The sequence below is a fragment of the Ixodes scapularis genome, unplaced genomic scaffold, assembly GCF_016920785.2.
Source record: "Ixodes scapularis isolate PalLabHiFi unplaced genomic scaffold, ASM1692078v2 PGA_scaffold3__209_contigs__length_174095766, whole genome shotgun sequence".
In the NCBI taxonomy this organism is placed as follows: Eukaryota; Metazoa; Arthropoda; class Arachnida; order Ixodida; family Ixodidae; genus Ixodes; species Ixodes scapularis.
Window position 1 is genome coordinate 117,613,574 of NW_024609868.1, and position 20,676 is coordinate 117,634,249.

The 20,676-nt window shown below is 43.9% G+C and overlaps 1 protein-coding gene across 1 annotated transcript in view; it reads left to right on the top strand.

The window, feature by feature from the left end:
• Positions 1 to 764: 764 nt before the first annotated feature.
• LOC8040272 overlaps positions 765 to 20,676 on the top strand; it is a 112,201-nt gene continuing 92,289 nt past the window's right edge. Inside the window, exon 1 of the mRNA XM_040207081.1 lies at positions 765 to 861. Coding sequence (XP_040063015.1) covers positions 765 to 861 — 97 coding nt within the window. The remainder of the gene's footprint in view (positions 862 to 20,676) is intronic.

Below are 20,676 nucleotides of genomic sequence, written 5' to 3' on the forward strand. Positions count from 1 at the left end.
AAAATGCTGACGTCCGCCGTCCTCTGGTTAGCGTTCCCTTCTACGTCTAGTCGCATAAGTGTCGCACTTCGCTTTTTTTCTTACGCTGGCAATTATAGTGTAATTTGGCTTTTCCGCAGACAACTCCATGTTGACGCATTGCGAAAACTTTCGAAATGCATCCAGTCCGTTCTGCAGGGATTCTTGTTGCTCTTCCACTGTACATCTCGTTGACCACATTTAGATGTCGTCCACGTAAATGTTGTAACCGAGGTCCTTCTGCCTGTGGAGCTCAAAGGCGAGGTGGCCATTACTATATTAAAGAGTGCCGGTGATACCAAATGTGGCACTCCTCTGCTGAGGGTTTGATTCGTCCCTTTTGTGGCTTCCACGTGGATCGAGAAGGTTCGGTTGTCCTGAAAGGATCTGATGAAGCGGAGACATCTTCCTCGGAGGCCTTTGTTGATGGCGCCTCGAAATACGGCCCAGTGGAGGATGGAATCGAAGGCCTTCATGGCGTCGATTACTAGGAGTGTTTTCGGTTTGGCGGAGGTCTGTGTGAACACCATGTCCACGTGGATGAGAGCGATACTGTCCATAGTGCTGAGGCCAGGACGGAAGTATATCTGGAAAGAAAAAAACGCGGGAGACTTGTTTCCTAACTTGTCTCCAGCTACCAGTTGATTTTGGCCAGCACCATCTGTTTTATGTTTTTCCACATGGTAAATGTGAGTGATATTTGTCTGAGAGTTTGCAGCGTATCTAATAGCTTGCCGAGCTTTAGAATGGGGATCACCGATAATTACTTGCAATCTCTTAAGATTTTCCCGCTCTCCAATATATGGTTGAAGGTTTGCAAAAGTTTCTTCTTGCCATTCTCCGGTAGGTTACGCAGGGCAGTCGCAGTTATCTCAGCTGGGCCAGGTGTAGTGTTTCTTGCCTGAACCAGGGCCCGGATCAGCTTTCTCGAATGGAAGGAAGCGTCCATGGGGGTTGCTTAGAAAAACTCAGAACTGTCCACGAGCTCCCTTCGGTGGTATCCTGGGGGAAGAACAAGTCTCCAACGCTGTTGGCGAGTTCTTGTTCTGTAATCCCTAGTTTGAGGGCAATGCTTTCCACAGCCTTCTTGGCTTTCACTTTGCTGGTTCAGCTCCGCGATGTCCTCCACACCCTTCTAAGGCCGGTCTTCTTGATGAAGCTCTCACAACCATTTTGTCAGTTCTGCCACTTTAGTTAAATACTGTATCGTTTAGCTTTAGCACTCCCAGCATGGAACTGGCGCGCAGGGCTTTGTTCTCTCTTCGGTGCCTTTGCTGTGCCTTCATATCTGGGCTGGCCCAGATATGAAGTAAGCGCAGTTCAGATTCCGAAGAGTCTGTCTTATTGTTCAGAATATTCGTAGAAATCTTCAGGGCTGTTCCGATCCTTTGTTTGATGCTTTTATTTGTGTCTCCCTTTTTGAAGGCTTGTCTGAACAGATCCCTTTTTAATGAACTTTGTTTCCCTGCGGCCTGAAGCACGGAGGAATGACGGGGATGCGCTGAAGCTTCCACTCATACAGCATTCGCAAGGCTGTCAATGCGAAAATGGGAATAACATGAATATCATCCGCGTTTTGTCATCCACGGCGTATCCCACTCTGGTTTATTTTGCGCGGGTGAGGAAGAATTCCCCAGGAGGCTTTCTGGTCGTTACGTCCGTCTGGCCGCATTAACTTGTATTTCGCGCCTCTCGCGCAGGTTTGACAGGCGCAGGGGGCTAGGCCAAGTCTCAGTCACTGCCATAGACGCAATGGAGTCGATTTCTGGGTAAACTGGGTGCTCAGGAGCGCTTTCGTGATGAGAGGTGCTCCTTATTACAACTAATCGCCCACTAATTGTTCTATCGATAAATTGCGAAACTAAAATAAGAAGCAAAAGTCATGCTCACAGAATGGAGCGTTAACGTTTTAATTATGACATTTGACGCCGTCGAGCTGGGTTGAGCGGCTTCCTTGCTGTTTGCGAAGACAAAGTCGCTCCAAATCCAACACGTTTCAAGCCGTCAACCATTCCGTACCGCTGCTCCCTGCCGCGGTACCGCTCCCGCGGAAGCTTTCGCTTGGAAGGTTACCGTTCGCGCGTGTCATGCATCTTGTTATGGCAAAGAATTGTAAGTTGCGCGTGCCTACCTTTCGTCCAGCAGTTGACAGTCCGTTACTTGTCGTCGGCGTCTTCCAGGGAATCGAAACAGACGCAGCATTTTTCGCACTTGTTAACGTATTTATTCAGTCATTTGCATGACAACAAATAATTTACATTGTCACTTTAAACAGGCCTTCCTATGTGAAAAAAAAAATATATGCGCAGTATCTACGTTAGCAAGATGTTATGCAGTAAAGATACAATATGCGACACTTAGCGTGAACAGGGCATAGTGCTCTTAGACTTTTAATGGCTATCGGCGTGTACCAAATATTTATTTATTCGCCAAGTGACCATTTAAAGTGTCATAGACTCAGGTGCAACTATGGCGCGATATCATCTGTATTTACGATTTACAAACGCGGTAATGTCTCGTTAATATGTACGATTTATCCCCATACAATTCGAATTCGTAACGTTAAATACAAAAACCCGGAGTACCAAATATGAATAGCTAATCTGAAAACGAAATGGGTAATTACTTGTTTTTTTTTTTGTCTGTAAATGCGTACAAATGCAAAACAGGAAAAACAATTGTGAAACAAAAAAGATTAGTGAAGCTCTTTGATTGCAGAATTCACCCAGAGCTTTATTTTTGTCAGAGAAGACCTGGGCACTGGTAATGGCTAAAAGTTCCAGGGGTTTCCAGCCTGAGTCACTTGCCTTTTTGTCCCTACCATAGTTGCACATGATAAACAAACAACATACCACATGGCATTGATTCATGATTATGGATGACTAACATCACGGACAATTATTTTGCGGAACGGAGATGTCCATATTAGCAAAAAAAATACTCCAATTGCAATCAAAAATGTCCGTGTCCGCGGCATGAAGACAAAATAATTATAATCTGATATCTGTTACGTAGAAACAAAACTAGTGTGAAGTAAATATGCAGCCCTACCAAAGTATTGTATGCAAACAGCACTATCTGTGAGGTATGTATAAAAAGATAGTTAAATGTTATTGGTTGGGGATTCTCAAATACAATCCTGAATGTATGATATGATAAAAAATAAATTGTTAAAAGTGTGTAATAAGAAAATAAAGCAAATTTTACTGGGTCCGATATCGTCCAGCAAAGACTTGCCATCTCAAAGAGTGAAACTCTCCCATTAGTATGAATTCTAGCTGCCAAAGGTCCTTGTATTACTGGTTCGAGGCAACAGATTTTCCCCAAAAAACGTTCAGCCTTTCCTGTCACGTGAAAAAGGAAGACCAGCGAAGCTGTACTGCGGTGCAAATGAAGTATTTATAAATATAAGGACTAAGGCGTGATTGGGTAATTGGTTACGTGACAACCGTACTCTCCCCGGTTGTCTCTGTTACACCACGTCAACCGCCGAAGGCTCATGAACGGGAGTCGAGGCACCACTAGTCGTTCCTCCACCACGTTCAACCTCGGTAGGTGCTCCGGTACGGTTAAGGTACTTTTAGCCGTTCACGGTCGCGTACCGGGGCACCGTGCCTTTGAGCAGGGAATCTCGGCGCGTTCTGCACGCCGGGTCTTTGTAAACGTCCGCCGACTCAATACAGTGCCGCAACGCGCACGCGCCCGTTTCCCGCTACTTCTCGTCCGAAACGCCACCGATGGTGGGTACGTCTCCGGCGAACCAGAGTCGGTCACACGCGGCGCACGTGACGCCAAAGGGTCCTTCACGAACTCCCTCCAGATTCTGGCCGTCGCACCCGGGAACTGTTCAGCCGGCGTGGAGTGCTATCATCGCCGGGCCTTGCGCTTGGCCTCCGTGGCACGATCATCGTCCGTGGCGTTGGCCTGCCGGCGCCGTTTACATCGCTGGTTCTGTTCTCGGCGGCGGCTTTACAAACGAGCGATGTGCTCTTCTTTCGCAAGGGAGTCTGAAGCGGTGGACGCAGTGGAGGTCGAGGCGACAGCGGCTTCGCGTCGGTTGCGGACCCATTCGCGCCGCTGCGTACATCGCCACTCCTTCCGCACCCGGTCTTCTTTCCCCGAAAGGGCACGCGGCCGACCCATCCTGAGTCCAAACCCAAACTGATAAGAGCGTAGGAAACAGCGCGCAAAACAGACGAGGACGAAGAAACACACGTGACGAGCGCTGCGCTCGTCACGTGTGCTGCTTCTTTGTCCTCGTCTGTTTTTGGCGCTGTTTCCTACGATGAATTCCCACCAACGCGCTCAAGTATCCATTCTTCCATGATAGCTGGGAAGGTTCCCGCCATCTACGAGCGACGGCTGCAACCGGACTGGTTATGTGCTTACCGCCGTCGCTTATAGATGGCGTTAACTGTCCGGAGGTTTGTGTTGGTTTGTGTCGACAGGAGTTTGGTATCGGACACGATCCTGGGGAACCTAGCCCTTAACAGCTCCGCTGTAAAAGACAACCTAAAGGTTGTTGGCCACCAGTAGGCTAACAACTTGTCTGAACAAAGTGGATGCTCAGAGGCTTATTTTAGTCCATTATCTTGGTGCACAAAAATAATGCAAGCTGAAACTTGGACGCAGTAGATAATATTGCTTCTCGAGGGTCTCGAAAAGCACAGCCGAAATATTTCATTCCCAGTGGAAAGCTCGTGTCATTTTGAATGGTCCATAAAAGGAGAAGTTAAAACAATTTTTATTCGAGAAAACTTATTCCTTGCTTACTTACAGATTTGAGTCGAAATCTCTAGATATTTCCTACTACAGTGTAGACCTTGCTGTCTGTAAACCACCTTGGGATTTCTCATTTCCCTTGGCCGACTGCCCGAATGTGCTAACGCGTCTCAGCCCGGAGCCTGAAGCGAAAGCTTGCGCTGAAGGACTTCCCGGGTTTGATCCCCACCTTCATCCGTTAAAGGAGAACTCCGCTGATTTTTCGAGCTACCTAATACAAAGGCATAATCTGAATGCGGATGGCTTGCTGATTCCGAAATGCTATCTCGTTCTTCCAAATTCAATCTAGTTAACTAAAAAAGGGCTATTTTGTTTACTGGCGAAACCGAAACACTGTTTTCCCTAGGTTTTCCCCAGTTTTTCCCGCCACCTAAGCGTGACGGTCACCAGTGGGCAGCGAGGTGCGCGGCCGCCAATCGGGTACGCTCGCGCCCGCCTTTCTCGCGTTTATCAGCGAGAAAACCTAGGCGTTCCCGCCATTTGAAGTTGATAATCATCTATATTTGCACAAAGTATGACCTTGGCCTACCTGCTAAACTATAACAAAGTAAGAAAAAAATACCTGGAGCATTTTTAGTTTGAGAAAACTGTTTTTGCAACTCGTTATGCTCAAGTCGCGGCTCGCTAGTTTCGGGATATTGCTAGTAAATCCTTTCTCTTTTTATTAGAAGGTGGCTGGCAAAGAAAGGTCAAAAAGTCGCGCAATACATTTTTCGACAAATTGCCAAAGCACCACGGAAAGGGCTCGGAATGTGGGAACAAATGTCCCACACGCTCGTATAACCTGAAGGAACGTGCCATTTGTTTTAGACTTTTTTAGAGCAGCTACTGTTACAGGCGCCAGCACGTGTAACTACTCTTGTGGCATGAATTTAATTCTTGGTGCTTAAGTAATTTAGTTAAAGATCTACAGACCATTTCTGTAAAGCGCTTCTGGTTGATGCCATTTTCAGCGTTCGTGCGTGTGGCGCGTACATTGCTCGCCTTCCAAAGCGACGAACATGTGCGTGCTGGGCTGTGACTTAACAAATGTAGGCTGTGATTGTCGTAAACAATGAGATGTATAGAATGGAATGAACTGCATGCATGTAGATCAGATGGCAGGTTACTGGTCATGAAGATCGTATTAAAATGACAATTAAAAGAACTCTGCAACCACCAAGCCAAACACCAAGGTGCAATGGAATGCGTATAAAATACACAGATGCACTGTTTATCTTTAAATAAAGAATATTTGCTTGAAGATGCAATAATGCGTTAAGGCGTAAAGTACAGAAATACATTATAGAACCTTTAATTCAAAATAAGTTCACAAAAGTTACTAGAAAAAAGTGTACCCGTATTTGTTTTTTTACTTTTGGAGTAGAATGAAACGCGTTCAAACACCCATCCACGAGAGCACATGGGAAGGGGGTAATTAATTCTATATAAGGTTTTTTTAAATTAAGTTTTAGTTCAGCACAGTTTCCATCAGCTGTAAATTTGCATCCGTCCCCTCAACGACATTAATATTTTCATAGTTTAAAAAAAAGTTTTTCAGCCCTATATAAAATGTCCCCGCAATAGAATGAATTAAAGACGTTGTCATAACTTCGTCTGCTGAGAATATTGCACGCCAACAATTTGACAAACCAGACAAATGCTCTATTGTATATTAATGGAGCTCTACACCTGCTCCATGAACCTCTGTAATAGCAGAGAGGAATAGCAACATGTCGAAAGGCATGTCTAGATTCAGACTTGAACTTTGTTTAAACGTTTCACTTCTCGTCTTCAACATATCGGCCGCGTGAGTGGAACTCCGAGAGTAGCCCGAGCTAGATTCGACGTCCGAAACAAAAATAGTGTTTATAAAAATAAAAAAAAAAATCAGTGCAAAATGTCGACTATAGTTGTAGATTGTGTACTATTTTTCTCGATGTTATTAGCGCTCTTCTTTGGACGGATGCTGTAATGGTCACAGCCGGCTTGAGTTTGCGCTTGCCGCTCTTGAAACTGTTCGAACCCCTGAAGGATACTCAACTCGCAGCACGCGGCTACAAAGTATTGCGAGCAAAAGTGAAAATGTTTCACGTGGCACTAGTTCTCTCGGCACGCAGCTCGAGCAAAAGTACCTTGACGTGGCTGGCCTCGATTGCTACCGCGGAACGCATTTTTTTTTCTCCCATGAAAACAAGGGTAAAAAATATATATGTATATTTTTCCCGGCACCGTTTCTACAGTCTACCGCGGAGCACAGATTGCTACACATTGCAAAGGAAATTTCAAGCTTGAAGCTGCGAAAAAATAATCTCGATCGCTGGCGCCCAAAAAGCCGCTTCCCGGATGCCCGAGTTCCTCGTCCGCCTGCCCATCCGTGATGTACGCGGGTAGGGAAAAGTAGGGATTTTCCATTGTTGCCAGCAGAAAGTCGTCTCCTGGAACCTTCGCGGCCGGCATTACTTAAAAATTGAATAACTTCACGGAAAAATTTTATTTTTATAAAATATTTTGGTTATCAGTTGAGAAACGATTATTGATGCGGTCTGCGAATTTCCGTCCAAATCGAAGTCTACCAAGAAATCGGCCGAGTTCCCCTGCAAGGATTCTTTACTGGTTTTTAATTTTCACCGAACCTGAGCCCACTGAACCGAGTAATTCATGAAACTTTCTTTTTCTCGATTTTCGCTTTACTTTAAACGTTGTAGAAAAAATAAAATTACAGAAAAACAAGCAAAAAATAACCTTCTTCATGACGTCCTTGGTCGCTTGAGTGGCCGTGAACTAGAGGAGGGGTAGTGAGGTCAGCGAGCAGCGCTTATGGCTGCCGCACTCTGTGTCGACGGCTTGAGAGGGCGCCACTAAAACATATTCTGGATAGACTGTATGAAGCGGGCAGCTAGGGCGGCTCGCATTGCAATTGCTGCGCGATTCCACACTAATTCGGCGTGACACTTTACGGCCACGAACGACAGCAAACACGGAGTAAAGATCAATTCAGAACAGGAGCCACTTCGCCCTGCCATACCGCCAAACCGTCAAACCTCAAGTCAAACCTGCATGTCCCTGAAGGCCTTCGGAACGCTCGGAACCGGTCGGATCCTCAAGCCCGTAGACGACGCCAGCGCCGCCGTTTACATCTGGGACCTTTCAACGCTCGCCGCTCGTCGGTGCCTGATCCCACTACACTCTTCTAGTATGCGCGGCCTTTTCCACCGCTTGGTGGCGGGTATATCAACGGGTCATCTCTTGTTTCCGTACCTTATAAACTGCATTTGTTTCTTTTCTTATCTAAAATACTGAACAAAAGCTACTTTTATACACAATTGAAACGGTTCGCGGCACCTATATTTTGTATTTCGACTAAAAAGAAGTATTTAGCGGCTCTGACCAGAAGTAAGCCCAGGACCAAAGACTTCATATATCGCGCACTTTGGGAACCGCGGGTCGCCCCCGTAGGTGGAGGAGGTTTCCGCGTCGTCCGGTTAAAATAGGACGCACTGGTATTTAGGTACTCTCTTCGTTCCCACTGACTTGTCCGAACCCCAAGAGATGTGGAAACCGCAAAAAAGGTAGGCGCTTAAATATGATTGCAGGGCCCCTTTAAGATCTGAATGAGCTTCGTACCGGCACTCGTTCATGTTATCGGTACTGTGTGATGCACGTTGAAAAAAACAAGTTAGCGGTTGTACTGCACTGGCTAAATTTCTCATATACAGCTAAGAGACTGGTCTCCCGTTGAGACGTACCAACATCAAGGACGTATAAACATAAAAGCAACACAATTTTTTCCATCACACCAGGCAAAAGTTAAAGCTTTGTGCAACTTTTATTATATTTCATGGAATATTTTTTTTTGTCTTTCAAGTCAAGCGATCATCTTAAACGAAACAAAAATAAAGCTTCCAGAGAATTGTGAGAATGTTGCGGCACAATTAAAATTGTGAGAATGTTGCGGCATTAAAAATGTATAGCATTTCACTTTTGGGTCAACACCAATTGTACCGGTATCAGTTAAGGGGGGGGGGGGGTGCAACGATTTCTGGATTGGGTCAAACATTTGCTAAAGTTGCCCTCTGACACTTCTAAAGTAAAACAACAGAAAACCTAATTCGCCTGCGTGTCTTACTTGCTGTGTAACAAAAAGATACCTTTGGGCATTTCTGGCACACCTCCAACTCACATCCAGTCTTCAGGGTCACACCTGGTCGTACTTCTAGTGACGTAATTCGAGGCGCCATGTAGGTTCCAGTGTGCTCTCTCGGAGGACGCTTCCTTTTCCTCTCTCTGCTGACATTAGCGGGCGTTATGCTGCAGCTTAGAGCCGAGCGAGCTGACGAAAGCTTCTCGCCGTAGTGTCTTCAGCTGCCACTCGCGGCTGTAGCTGGGGGGAAAAAGCTAAACTTTTGATTTGCGATTATGCAGCGGAATCACGACATTTCTTAATGAAGGAAATGTTTTCTCTATTTTCCGGGACACGATTAACAACGTAAAAATTACGAGATGTAAATTGTTTTAATCTTAAAATCATTGCGACTCCCCCCCTCCCCCTTTAACCGTCTTTCAGGTCCATCGGATGTTCCTGAACCTAATGTATTACCCAAATTCTACAACGTTTATTTGCGCTCAGATACAGTGTAATATTAGAAGTGAAGAAAGCAAAACGACGTCCACACCACTGTTTTTTTCTTTTTTTTCCATTTCAAATGAAATCAAATCAGTTTATTTTTTCACCTTGTACAAAGATGAAGGAGCTGTGGAAAAAAGCTACAGCATTGCAGCTTGACGAGTCCACAGAACCTGAATAATGGCAGCTAAGCAGCATCGTGCTAAAGTATTCACAGTAGATAAAAACAAAAAAAAAGGCGGGAAGAAAAGTAATCTTCACAATACATTGCAATAACACATTCACCAAAAAAAAAAACATTGTGATCATAAATGTTTAGGGCGCACACATTTAAACAAAACAAAAATCGTAAAAATCATACTCTCTCGGTTTCATACATTGTACGTAGTTCACGCTATTTACAGGTAAATAAATCAAAATGCACAAGATGATATCTATTTAATAAAGACGGCAGTATGTAACTTAGGCAATCTTTTCCATATTTCGAACGAGGTGTACGCACTACCCAATTTTCTCTATGTCTTGTTGAGTAACTAGTTATGTTCTTTATTTGAAGATGAGCCAAATCACGTAAGTTAGTAATATTGCTTCGTGTTTCTGATTTCTACCTCAAACTTAATCGATATCTATACAAGTTGAATGCACTAATCACATGGGAGCGGTAGAAGAAGTTAGTACTTGGCGCTCCATAAGGCTCATTGTAAATATGCCGAAGACATTTTTTCTGTAATATATGAACAAGTTGAAGGTTTGAAAATGTTGTTGTTCCCCATACCAATTGACAATAGTTTAGATGAGAGTAAAAGAGCGAATTATAAAGGAGTAACTTAATTTTTGTGGAAAGAAGGTATTTAATACGACCTATAATGCCTGTGATCTGAGCTATCTTATTTACTATATGGTTTATGTGGCTATCCCACGACATAGTGGAAGAAAATACGACACCAAGGCACTTAAAATGTTCAACAATTTCTATAGAACATGAATTTAGGATGATATCATTATGTACTAGAACTGGCTTGTTTATTTGTCTAAATATAACTGCTTTAGTTGTTACTTCATTTATTTGCATGGAATTAGAAACTGACCACTTTTCTATTGCATTCATTGTAAAATTACATTTGTCTACAGGTTTGTGGATGTCATTACCAGAAAAGAAAATACTTGTGTCATCCGCGTATATAATGAATTTGGCTGTAAGGTGGATGTTAACAATGTCATTAAGATAAATGTTAAAGAGTAGCGGCCCCAGTATACTACCCCGAGGCACGCCACAAAGGACGGGTTGAACTTTGGAGCACACATTATTTATTTGAACGACCTGCTTTCGATGAGATAAGTACGACCATAGTGCGACTTCAAAAGCAACAATACCTGTCCACGAATACTATAGCATGCAAGCTTTTTTAACAATGTATTATGATTTTCCAAATCGAAAGCTTTCGAATAATCCACAAATATACCAACAACAATAGCTTTGCTTTCAAACTGTGTAAGTATGTATTCTTTTTGTTCAAGTAGCGCTATTTCAGTAGATTTGTTTTTACGGAAGCCAAATTGGTATGGGGTTAACAAGTTACATTAATCGATAAAGTTTGAAAGTCTTGAATGTAAAATTTTTTCAAATACTTTCGAAAAAACAGGCAGAATAGAGACTGGCCTATAATTAGCCGGATTATTTCTCTCCCCCTTTTTAAAAAGAACAGTTACTCTTGCAACTTGCATCCTTTTTGGAAAAGCAGCAGCCACTATACATTGATTAAATATCTTAGTAAGAATGGGTGCAAGGATGTGAGCTACGTGCTTCACGGGCTTTATTTGTAAGCCGTCGATATCGCAGCTATTACTGTTTTTTTTATATTTTTGATTACTGTTATCACCTCTTCCTCGGTAACAGGATGCAAAAACATAGATCTGTCATTTTGTACATTTACATAATCACAACATGTGCCAGGCGAGTCATCGCCGACAGCCATACTTGTAAAGAAATCATTAAATGCGTCAGCTAATTCTCTTCCGGATAATTCTTTTCCACTGACTTGCAGTTTTGAAAGAGGGGCATGTGAGGAACCGCGATGCAGGACTGTATTTAATCTAGACCACATCACGTCACGCCTACAGTTCTTATCGTTTATAAATGAGGAGTGATATTCCATTCGCGCACATCGTAGTTTCTTTGTTATTTTGTTTCGGTACTGCTTGAAAATGATCAAATCATCGGGTGCGCGAGTATTCAAAAATTTCTTATACAAGTTATCTCTTATTTTCATTTCCTTCCGTAATTCTGGCGTGATCCACGGCTTACGAATTTTTCCAGTTAGCCTACGCACTTTTACAGGGAAGTGATTTGAATTGTTTTAGTCTTCCTGGTAAGAAATATCAGTTATTTCGTGAGTTTCTAAATGCTTCGCGAGACAGTATACGCGACGATATATATTACGTTATAGATAGGGTTCCTTTTTTTGGGGCAAATATCGATAAACCTAGATTTAAAGCTTCCTTAGACTAAAAAAAAAAAAGCCAAGAGTAGGTGGGATGATAATTGTTTTTTTACCGTTTCATAGTTTATAGTTTTATACTTCGGAACCACATTCTCTACCCGATTTTCGTTTCTTTGCGACACAAATACGTTGCCTAACTATTCAGATATTAGCCATTGTTCTCTGAATGTCGGGAAATCTCATTCCCGTGCCTTATTTTCTAAAGCGTAAGTCCCGATGAACGCCGATTGTTTTACTGATCCCGGAATTCGACATCGAAAGACACCAAAACTGTCGAAAAAATAAACCCCCAAACAACACCCTCTATGTCCAAGAAAAATAAATCCCGAAAACAGGGAATTTTAAAAGTCTTAAATTTCGTACCATCTGAACTGTAATCTTATTTACTCAGCCTACATACCAAATTCTCAGAAATCAATACATCACACTTTAGGAAACAATACAACCGGACATCTACTTTTAAAGTGGTAACTTCATACGGGACCCATCCGAGGGCTATGCTTACTCCTATTGGGTCAGAAACGGAGCGGAGACCTTGGCGTGAGGTCATAGATAGCGCGACCAACGGCGCCAACGGCGTTGCAACTTACGCCGCGAGGAGGGAGAAGGGGCGAAGGAGGGAAGAATTGACGCCTCTCCCCTCTCCGCGGGGCGGTAGGAAGGGAAGCCCGCATTAGTGCTCCAGGCGATTTTTTTATCGCGTTGAAAACAGCTTGGTCAAAGAGGACGGCATGCGATGTCAACTTCCACCGCACATGCGATCTCAATAGCAAAAAGTGTGCGTACTCTTTTTGGAAAAGGGCTGCCCACATTGGACACGCTTTCTGCTTTGCACGGCATTTGCTGGACGGAAGCGGAGTTTGTCACCCCACTTTAGACTGTTCCCCTTTGCCGGGAGGAAAGTCACCCTTCTCTAGTGTCCTTGGACAAAGTCTTGGAGCGTGCCCATGGCTTAGGGCAGGACGCCGCGACTCACCTTCGCTGCTGGCTTTCGTTAAGGCTTCTGCTTTTGTTAACCCCCCCAGCCAGCCAAGAAGGAGAAAGAGTAGGAGACTACCATTTGTGAGCGAGGAGAAAAGCCGCTGCTTGCGGGGTTAATGTCCTCACAAAAAATATACGTGCGTCTTCACGTTTCTCGAGAAGCGTGTACGCTTTTTTACGTCTCACGGCAGAATGCGTATCCGGTTTGGACAGCCTCTAAGTCTAAGGCAACCGCATCAAAGTTGGAGCGCAATGTATCTTCGTTGTTCTCTCGGTAAGCCAATTAAAACGATATGGGTCACTCGTTTTCGGCATACATGGTGCGCAATATATACGCTGGTATTTATGGAACTGCAGAGAAGTTTCCTAATGAACCTGACATTTGTTTTTCAACGCGTCATCTCATATTTACAAGAATGATGCTTTTCTATTTGCTTCATTCTCCGCTACTTGCCGTGTACTATAGTAATCGGCAGTTCTGGAATGGTTTAATCGGAAGGTGGGTTTTATATTGTATTAAATTTTTGTTTCAGAAGCTTTGGATTAGCCGCCCTTTAACACTGATTGTCAAAATCTACAAGGATGTGGTTGGCCTTGATTCTTTTGCTACTTTTCCCCGCTGAATGTAAGTGTCAAACCTGCGTATTTTCTTTATGCTTTGGTCATTTTCGTCCAGTTATTTCTAGTAGTGCCTGAATTTACGTCGTCCAATTATCATAACGACTCTTCACCTTGTTACACAAATGTATTTTTTATATTAATAAATATTGGTTAATTAGTCATTTATTCAGTTTGAAACCCTCAGGGCCGGGAGACATTACTGACAGGAGAAGCGCAACAAATCGATGCGAGCGAAAAACAAGACCAACACATATATGGCATGCGGGCATTAAACAATAGTTTGTTCTAACATTTTTAGGGAAATCCATCGATGATATTGATAGTATAAACACGGAAAGAAGGTAGCATTTGGTTGAGCTTCTGGATATGAACTAGCCAACGCAGATGTACTCGCTACGACTGTGAACAATTGCGTGTTTCAACTCATGATCAATGTAAAATAAAGTGTATCAGGGAAACAAAGTAACTAAAATGTAATATTGATCCCCACCACAAAAAAAAAAAAATTCGGGAGAAAAATTTTTAAGCGCCTGTCCTGTATACATCTTGTCCTTGTCTTTCTGTTGCGCTTTTTATATGTTTTACTAAGATGAATCAACTAGCCCAACAACGTACCATACTGAAAAATAAGCAACATATATTTTAAGGCAGAGTTAGGGCAATATTTTTTTTAGAAAAAAAAAGCGATAGAAAAAATGGTTTTGCGAAGTTTACGTTTCGGTTCTTTTCCGATTCGGCACTCTGCTTCGTACAGCCCATGCCTAAACTATAGAGAGTTTTAGTAGATCGTGTTTCCCCCTCCGCTAACCCTCCGCTAAGCCTCTCAACTACCCGGGACTCGGGACTCTACAGGCAAGGCCATCGGCGCGCAGGCACAGTGGCGGTTTCTTCGTAGCGGAGGGGTTAGCGGAGGGGGAAACACGGTCTACTAAAACTCCCTATAGTTTAGGCATGGGCTGTACGAAGCAGAGTGTCAAACCGGAAACAAACCAAACGGTAAACTGGAACCGAACCGTTATTTTTAGCGGAACCGGAACTAAACCGAACCGAAATCTTCAAGGTCATCTTGGAGCTGAACTGAAACTGAGACGGGAAAAATATAACTGTATCCAGTTCAAAACGGTCCACAGCAAATTTTCTTTTTTACAAAATGAATATTTTAGAAATAACAAAATACAGCTGTATTTCCATATATTAATGAGATTGTCATATACCGAATTCCAATGTACATGAAAGTGTGGCCTTTCGATCAGTCATGTGTCCCGTGGTCACGTGATGTCATGCTGTCAAAACATGCTATCAAGCAATAACACGTCAAGTGGCCCCGTGACGTCGTCACGTGACTCACTGCATCAAGTGGATTTAAATTGTGAGCGGCACTAGATTTCTTAATGTTGCTGAGACCGTGGCGTCACATCGAATCACGACTTCTCACCGCGAGTCACGTGACATCATGAAGTACTCGAATGTCATGAGCCCGAGTCGAGTGCTCGGATTCATGACAATCAGCAATGCCAAACATTCGGGTAATGGTTCGTGTTCAATCAAAGATGGGAATAGACAAAAATTTAACAATGTCTAAAGCTCAACCCACGCTTTATTCTTTCCCAACCCCAGTAAATGACTAATGTGAATACTGGCGCTATATAACTAGCGTCAGATCATGTGACCGCTTGTTCTAATAGAGTGTAGGGAAGAAATGAGCAGCTTGTTTCCTTTATTTTTTTTTTTGCGTCTGCCATTGAGCTGGGAGGAAGACTAATGGGTGCTTCTGCAAGTTATTGACGTCAAGGATTATCTCTCAGCGGTATTTACTGAGCGTACAAAAATTGTTGCACGACACATTTTACATGTACGCATCCTTGAGACATCCGAATACGTTTTCGTTGTTGCTGAACTGTCTCAGAAAGTTATTCTCGAGAAAAGAATCACTGAAAGGACTAAATATAACTTATTATACCGACGATAAATAGAACCACAATTGTGTACGGCAGTTATCGACCCGAAAAGAAAGATCCTAGTTTCCTTAGAGGGACAGCCGAAACTTGGCAGCGGTTCAAAATCTCGCAGGAGTGTCGTTCTCAAGGTTTTCCCTAAACTTTGGCCACCTCCATCTTTTGTTTAAACTACACCGCTTTTGGGTGAAAAAAAAAGAAATGTAGGATTACTGTTACCAAATGACAGAAGTATAATTGTCAAATTATCACACCCAAAAGGAGGAGGGCACCGAAAGAAGTAAAGGGGGGATGTGAAAACATACTGTGGTGTAAAGGTTCCTCCGCTCCGAATCTTTGGCACAGTCCAAGAAGCGTGGTCCCGGAAAATACTTTGGGGGCAAGAACGCTGCTGCCAGAAGGCGCGTTTTCCTGTCACCAGATGCAGATGCCGCTCGTCATGACGCTGCAACAAACAAGGATAATTTTTGTCTCTCGAATACATGACTTGCACTGAGCGCGAATCATTTCTCAGAGAGAACAAATCGACTTTTTAACATTGTTTGCATATGGTGATGACGCCATATGCAAACAATGTTAAAAAGTTAAGTTTTCTGGTGAAATTCGATATATTCAACCCTAGCAATATTGGATGTCCAAATCGTAAAGTTGTGTAGTATATATAGCAGTCTCGCAATGATGTTCGGCAGCCTAATAAAATGTTAGAGCGCGCATGACCGATAAAGCAGAGACTTGTAATGTGAGGGCCCAAAATGAGTGCGCGTAAAACCGAATATAGCAGTAGACTCCCGAGACAGCCTTTTGTCAAGTTTCGGGTTCGTGCAAGCCTATGTTCAAATGTGATTTATATTTTAAATATATTATCTGTCCTTTGCGCCATCTATGTGTAATTCAAAATATTATTCAATGCATCTCTATTTATTTCTTTTTGAAGTAAAGTGTTGGGTATGAGATTATTGAAAAAGAATAGCAATTCTTATCTCGCTTTCTGGACATTTGGGGTATTTGCCTTCAGATCTATTATGTCAGGACGCAGTTCTTTTTGGCATACCCTGCGACCCTGTGTTTCACACTGCCCATCAGCGAGAAAAAAGCACGTTTCCTCACACTCAACAGCTGGCGTTATCAAGTATCCTCCTACCGTGTCGCTCTCAACCACTTCTGTGAACTCTATAAAGTCAAATTTTTTTATGACAATAAAATATATTTAATTGCTGACTGAAGATTTGACAATATAAATAAAAGGCAGCTCACCTTAAATATATAAATCGTAAGTAAAGCTATTCCAGATTATCTTAAATATGCTCTGCCAATCTTTTTCTGCGTTTTTATCCTCGATAGGAACGTTTATAAGTGATTTGGGAGAGCCTTAAACAAATTTCTGATCATGAACCGGCTTTAAATAACTATATATGGTCCTGGCATATATATAACTCCTCAAACATCCAGAAGTTAGTTATTGCCGTCTTTTATGCCAGGAACATAAATTTTATGTGTCTGCGGGTAGGACAAAAACAAAGTACACAGAGGAGCGTTGCTTAATTATGACGATCATGCACGCAGACCGTCAAGAAGGGAGCAATTGAGTAGCTCCAGTGTCAAGTAGATTACCCATGCTCACACCATTGTTGGACCAACATTGGCCCGCCACTGGCAATAATTGACTCCAACATTGGCCTAAAACTGGTTTTCTTGAAAGCGCTACGCGATCCAATGTTAGATTATTCACTTGTGCCACTGTTGGACCACGATGTGACCAATATTTAAACCAATATTGAACCGGATTCATGCCATCGTAGGACCGCCTTTTAACCAACATTTAAGCCAACGTTTGGCCACAATTTCACAAGCACCTTAGTCATCATTGAACCACTTTTGGTTGTGAGTCTTACAAACAATATTGGCATCCAAGTTTAATCATTGGCTTATCCAACATTTGTTCCCAATATAATGCTCTGGGTATTTCGTTTTCAGGATCCGATTTTAAGCGCCGGCTGCACTATTTTCGGCAGCTATTTTAAAGAACATGCAGCTTTCTTTTCAGATGTATTTATTGTGTTCAGTCGTACACTATATACATCTGAAAAGAAAGCTGCAGCAGAAAAGCCACATTCACTGTGAAAAATCTTAAGCCAATATTACATGCAGATAAATATAAAAGTACGGCAATTCAAAGTGTACCTCAATACATGGTGTTAGGAATATCCGACTGAAGAAAAATTTAAACAAAAATGAATGTGACGTAGTGCACAGTGACGCACAAGCACTTATATGTCGGGGGACTAAGCCCGCCTCCGAGATCTCTAACAGCGCTCATTTCCTTGAATAAAGAATCTATTTGACATTAGACGCTGTCGGAGTTACATGGTGCCAGAAGTGGGCGGTTCACGGCCAATGCACAAAACCGACACCAAAAAAAAAAAAAACGTAAAAACTACCGGGTAGCACGCTAGCCTGGGCGGAGCAGTCATCGGACCAGAGACATAGCGCTCGAAGACCAACAACGTCGCCAACTGCCAGCCACCCCCGTCACCACGCTACTGCCTCCGCCGAAATTCCTGGATACAACAGGAGACGTCTGGCAGAGTTGAAAGACGTGGAAGACGTGGAGGCAAGAGTTCAAACTATTTGCAACTGCAACTATACTTGGACCAGCAGCCGAAAGAGGTAGAGGCAGCCACGTTTCTTGCAAGCATTGGAGAAGACGCACGTAGAACGTGTAGCACCGTAGTGTTTGAAGCTAACGAAGAAAAATGCGACGTCGACGTACTTAAAGCAAAGTTTGGAGCTTTCTACAAGCGAGCGCTAAATCTAGCCTATCACGAGTTCCGTTTCTCAAAACGTGACCAGAAAGACGGTGAAAGTTTTAACTACTGGTTAACAGAGCTGCATGTACTCGCTAAAAGCTGTGAGTTTGGCACGTTGGAAGAACGCATGCTAAGAAGCAGAATTATTCTCGGGCTCAGAGACAAAAAACTTCAAGAAAAACTTCTTTCCGAGAATACATCCCTCGATAAAACTTCTGAGATGTGCCGCGCTCGCGAACACGGTAAAGAACAAAGTAACGAAATCCACTCTCGTACGAAAAGTCACGCGGAAATCAACGCACTTTCTCAGGTTGAAAGTCGTCGCTGTAGTAAATGCGCAAGGGAGCGTCACAGCAGCGAAGCATGCCCCGCTAAAGGACGGATATGCAAGAAATACGGCACACGCGATCATTTCGCGACAACATGCAAAACGAAGACCACGAAGCTTCCCGCGAGCAAGAAAAAAAATGCGTAACTTGAAGCCCGGACGTACGATTTCTGGTTAGAAGCGTTATCACAACGCAGCAGAAAAGACGAGAGCTGGACAGCAATCGTGAAAGTCGAGGGAATGCCCGTTGTTTGCAAGCTCGATACGGGCGCGAATTGCTCAGTTATATCAAGCGCTTAGCTGCAAGAGATAACAAAAGAATATACCAAAAAGCTGTGCCGTTGTTTTGAACACTTTCTTTGGCTCTCAGGAGGAAGCAACACGACGTATTCAACTACGCATGGCCGGTCCCGGCGGAACGTTCGATGTAGAATTCTTTGCAGTAGAAGACAACGTACCTGTAACTTTGAGCGGCGCATTTGCAGAAAAAATGGGTTTGCTTCGTCGGATAGCTTCAGTGGAGCAACAAGACCTCTACGCCACGGCCGTCCCTTACGAAGACGTTTTCACTGGCTTAGGCGAGCTCAAAGGGTTCGTCTACCACCTGATGCTCAAGCCAGGTTCTCAAGGGGTGGCCAAGCCAGCACGCGGCGTTCCATTTGCAGTCCAGGAGAAAGTAAAGGCAGAACTCGACCGTATGAAAGCAGCAGGAGTGATCGCCAAACTGACAGAGCACACGGAATGGTCCAGCTAGATGGTCGTGGTCACTAAGAACGACAAGGTACGCGTATGTCTCGATCCTTCGGAACTGAATAAAGCGCTGCTAAGGGAACATTACCCGATGCCTACGCTAGAAGACACCGCTCCCTCACTCAGTGAATCACAGTATTTTTTGACCTCGGATGCCGCTTCGGGTTTCTGGCAGTTAAAATTGGGCGAGGAAAGCTCCAAAATCTGCACCAGGAGTACTCCGTACGGTCGTTAGCAATTCCTACACATGCCATTCGGTATTTCCACAGCACCCGAAATATTTTAACGTGCAATACACAAAGCACTAGATGGTCTTGAAGGCGTCGCAGTAGTCATGGATGATATCCTCGTCTAGGGCCGCGGCCTAAAGACGAATACGACGAAAATCTAGTAAAGGTAATACAACGATGTCAAGAGCACAACCTCAAGCTGAACAGCAAGAAGTGCCGTTTTTTCAGACAGCTGTCAAGTATCTCGGACATGTTCTGACACGGGACGGCCTGAGCCTTGATCCAGGGAGGCTGGAAGACATTCTCCAAGTGCAAGCACCGCACAACCGGAAGGAGCTACAGACCTTCCTAGGTATAGCGAATTTTGTCTCTCGCTTCATACCGAACATGTCGTCACTAACAGCTCCATTTCGAGAGCTTTTGAAAAAGGATGTCGCATGGGTTTGGGAAGACGGGCATCAGGCAAATTTCGAAGTACTACGCGAAGCCCTCGCCAAAGCTCCGGTACTGGCCTACTACACGAAGGGCAAACCGATCACCCTATCGGTCGACGTCAGCCAAGCTGGGGTTGGCGCAGTGATACTGCAAGACGGGCACCCCGTGGCGTATTCGTCACGATCGTAACAAACGCCCAGCAGAGATACGCACAGATAGAGAAGGAGATGCTCGCAATTGTACATGGCCGTGAAAAAAAATCCAGGACTATGTTTTTGGACAACCAGAGGTCATTGTAGAATCGGATCACAAACCTCATGAGATGATTTAAAAAAAAAAAAAAACCTTGTGCCAATGCCCTCTCCGTCTGCAGCGCGTGCGCCTGAACCCGCAGAAATACCCCATAACCGTCAAATACACACCCGGAAAGCAGCTCCTCGTTGCAGATGTATTATCGCGCTTTCCGAATACAGCCAAGCTTGAGGAGCAGTGTGCGGATTTCCGTGTTAACGCCATCACGTCTCTTTAAGTTTCTGACAAGCCCCTGGGTCAAGTCCGGCAAGAAACACACCAAGATCTAGTCGTGGTCCAACCTCGCCAGTATACAAGCTCGCAGTGGCCTGACAATAAGACAGACGTCGATCCAGAGCTTCGCAGCTACT